The sequence below is a fragment of the Cyphomyrmex costatus genome, unplaced genomic scaffold (genome assembly GCF_001594065.2).
Source record: "Cyphomyrmex costatus isolate MS0001 unplaced genomic scaffold, Ccosl1.0 scaffold71, whole genome shotgun sequence".
NCBI lineage: Eukaryota > Metazoa > Arthropoda > Insecta > Hymenoptera > Formicidae > Cyphomyrmex > Cyphomyrmex costatus.
Window position 1 is genome coordinate 29147 of NW_017280278.1, and position 2805 is coordinate 31951.

At 30.3% G+C, this 2805-nt stretch overlaps 1 protein-coding gene and 1 long non-coding RNA gene across 2 annotated transcripts; both read right to left on the bottom strand.

Moving 5' to 3' along the window:
• Positions 1 to 19: 19 nt before the first annotated feature.
• Positions 20 to 1771, bottom strand: LOC108780536 (uncharacterized). The gene is made up of 5 exons (XM_018548291.1): positions 1663 to 1771; positions 1489 to 1568; positions 1223 to 1396; positions 647 to 955; positions 20 to 544 (listed from the first exon to the last, which is right to left on the bottom strand). Exons 1-4 carry the CDS (start codon positions 1696 to 1698, stop codon positions 706 to 708), a joined length of 540 nt encoding a protein of 179 aa, XP_018403793.1. The 5' UTR covers positions 1699 to 1771; the 3' UTR covers positions 20 to 544; positions 647 to 705.
• Positions 1772 to 1783: 12 nt separating this feature from the next.
• LOC108780537 (uncharacterized) lies at positions 1784 to 2221 on the bottom strand. The gene is made up of 3 exons (XR_001940907.1): positions 2187 to 2221; positions 2042 to 2123; positions 1784 to 1879 (listed from the first exon to the last, which is right to left on the bottom strand). It is a non-coding gene; the product is annotated as an uncharacterized LOC108780537 (long non-coding RNA).
• Between the last annotated feature and the right edge of the window lie 584 nt (positions 2222 to 2805).

Genomic DNA, 2805 nt, shown 5'->3' on the forward strand with positions numbered 1-2805 from the left:
CTACTTCATGCAATGATGCAAGAACTTGTTCAATTACATTTGCCCTTTCTGCGCCATTTAAAGATTTTATAAAATAATATGCAACGGGTATTTTCCAATTTCCATTGATACATACCAGGAGAAGAACACAAGCATGATTTGCTCTTGGTATACTATCATTGTTTTCTGGATTTGTTCCGAAATCTACGTACCCATAATATTTATCACCTTCAATTTCTATTTCTTCTTTTATCGACATGTCATCTATAACTAAGCTAAAATATAATATTTTCTCAACTGCTGCTGCTTCATTTATCTTTGCTTGTACTGTTCTTAATGCTTCCAATGTTATGCCAGGTTTGGCATCAATAGATGAATACCATTTTTTAATTGTTTGTGGATGTAGCAAAATGTTTAAGAAGGTTTTCCGAACGTATTCATAGGCTTTCGTGGAATAAAATTGTAACGTTGCGGCAAACGTTTTAATTGCTGTAGGAAAAGGTCTTTTTCTTTTTTTACTCAAGTGTCTCTTTATTATTTCTTTTTCCGTCATTGAAACATTCATCTGTTAATTAAGAATGTCAAAATATCTTCTTCATTAATCCATACATTTTTTAAAAATTAGTATAAGGAGTACATGTGCAAAGCACATATATAGTATACTTACATATCAATCTATATGCTTTCCATACACAAAATTTATTTCTTTGTAATTCATTCATTATATCATGTATGTGTATGACAGATATTTGTACAACTTACTTGTAACATTTCTGCAGCATCTTCTGATAAAAGTTTTCTGTCTTGCAAATGCTTTAAAAGTAATGACATAGATGTTATTCTTTTTTGTATTCGTCTGTTCCTTTGTTGCAAGATTTTTATTTTTTTTTTTAATTTTGCATTAATCTTTCTTTCTTTACAAAGCTCTTCCTGCAAAGTCATTTCCTCTGTGGTTGTTGAAATATCAAGAGGTGAACTATATGTATAACAAAAACATTTATATTATGTATGTAAAGTGCCGTAAATAAACTGCCATAGACTATTTTACTATGCATTTTTTCTTGCTGGATTGCTTGCATTTTAATAAATTATTACTGTTTCTGAGTTCTGTATGATCCAATTTTAGTAATTTGCTAAAATGCAAACAATTCAGCAAGAAAAAATCATATGCCGTTGATTTAAATCAGAAAAATAACAAAAAAGTATTCAATTATTATATAATACTGATGTTTTATTATTTTACCTCTGTATGATTCCAAATTTAGTTGTATGCTTCTTAAAAATAAAGGCACTTTGTCTGTATGAATTATTTTGATTCTCTTCCATGTTTATAGTGGTTTTTAAATTCTCTATGTATGATTGTTGCTGATGTACATTGATATTTTCTTTTTCTATTACTGTGATGTCCAACGTTTCACTGTATAACATGTCCACAAGTAAGCAATAAATATCTTGAAATTAGGGAGAATAAAAATGATACGAATATAGCTAAGTTCGTGTTTATTTTACCTGTGAGAAGTATTACTCGTTGTTGAAGGCTCAATTGAAGAGTTCTCACAATTAATATTAAATTTGTCACATTCTCGTAACTATTTTTAGAGCAAAATAAAAAAATGCAATTAATATGTGATTTTTTTACGTTTTTCATTCGTTATTTAATCAAAGATAAAATTGTATACTTACTGGTTTGTTAATTTTTAAATATGTTTTTACAGGCATGTTAAAGATGCTAGGTACAGCATTAGCTTTTAAATAAATTTTTCCATTACATGTTAGCAGAAAAGAATCCTTTGAAAAATGCTGGCTACATATACGTGCGTTTGCAATAGGTGTAAAGTTTTCAATATGTTTATTAATTGCTGTTAGCCATTGTTGCCTTCGAGGCTCAATTTTTGGAAACCTTAAATTAATTATAATTAAATTAAAAGATTAATTTTGTAAATTGAGTAATAAATTTCAATAATTAAAAATAAAATATATATAATATTCAATACTAAAGACCATTAATGTGAGCACACAACCAATACAAATACAAAAGTATAATATATATATTTTCGTATACCTGTGAAAGTTTGGTCCATCACCAAACTTAGTTTTGCAAATGCAACAATTCATTATTAATTTGTCTTCAACACAAATCAACACTGAAATTGGTACAAGTTATTATAGGTTACCGTATCTATTATAGGTTATTTATTCTAGGTTACCGTATTCTATCAAGTCGTGACAGCATCGGCCATCTTGCCGATTACACTTTACTCTTTAATTTGTGGTAAAGTATAAAATGATCTAATTTACAAACATGTATCCGTACCTTATCCGAAGCTATTTTTCGTTTATTTTCCTAATATTTATTGCAATAAATAATATTTTCATAATGAAACGACGGACATATTGTACGCTTTCTCGATTTTGCCGCTTGCTGCTTGCTGTTCGTTCGGTTCAACTTCAACGAACTGCGGCAAAATGTATTTTGCGCCGGAAGTGCGTCATCTAGCTTACATACAACCAATAGTAACGAATTGCTGCTGCAGCGTGCTGCGTATGAAAAAGTACCTTAAGAATCCAAACGAACTATCTCTCTCAGTCGTATTCTGCCAACTTCCGGCTTCACCCCCACCACCAAAAAAGTATGAGAATGCTTGGTCTAGATATATGTATATGTCGTTGGTTTCGGGTCGCTCTGACGCATGGTCGAGTTTCGCAGATAGTCGCATATTTGGTGTTAGGTTATGTCTTCAGTTTCACTTTGACAGTGGTCGAGGCAATTTAGAAATACGAAGTAATGTGAATATTCTAACAGAAATACGTTATAAGAAAAGTGTT

Excerpts from the sequence above, each read along its gene's own strand:
- LOC108780536 (XM_018548291.1), bottom strand. The coding sequence starts at position 1,698 with ATGCCTGTAAAAACATATTTAAAAATTAACAAACCA. Across the intron at positions 1,569-1,662 it reads ATTTAAAAATTAACAAACCA|TTACGAGAATGTGACAAATT; the intron begins GTAAGTATACAA and ends CTCTAAAAATAG. Across the intron at positions 1,397-1,488 it reads ACGAGTAATACTTCTCACAG|TGAAACGTTGGACATCACAG; the intron begins GTAAAATAAACA and ends CATGTTATACAG.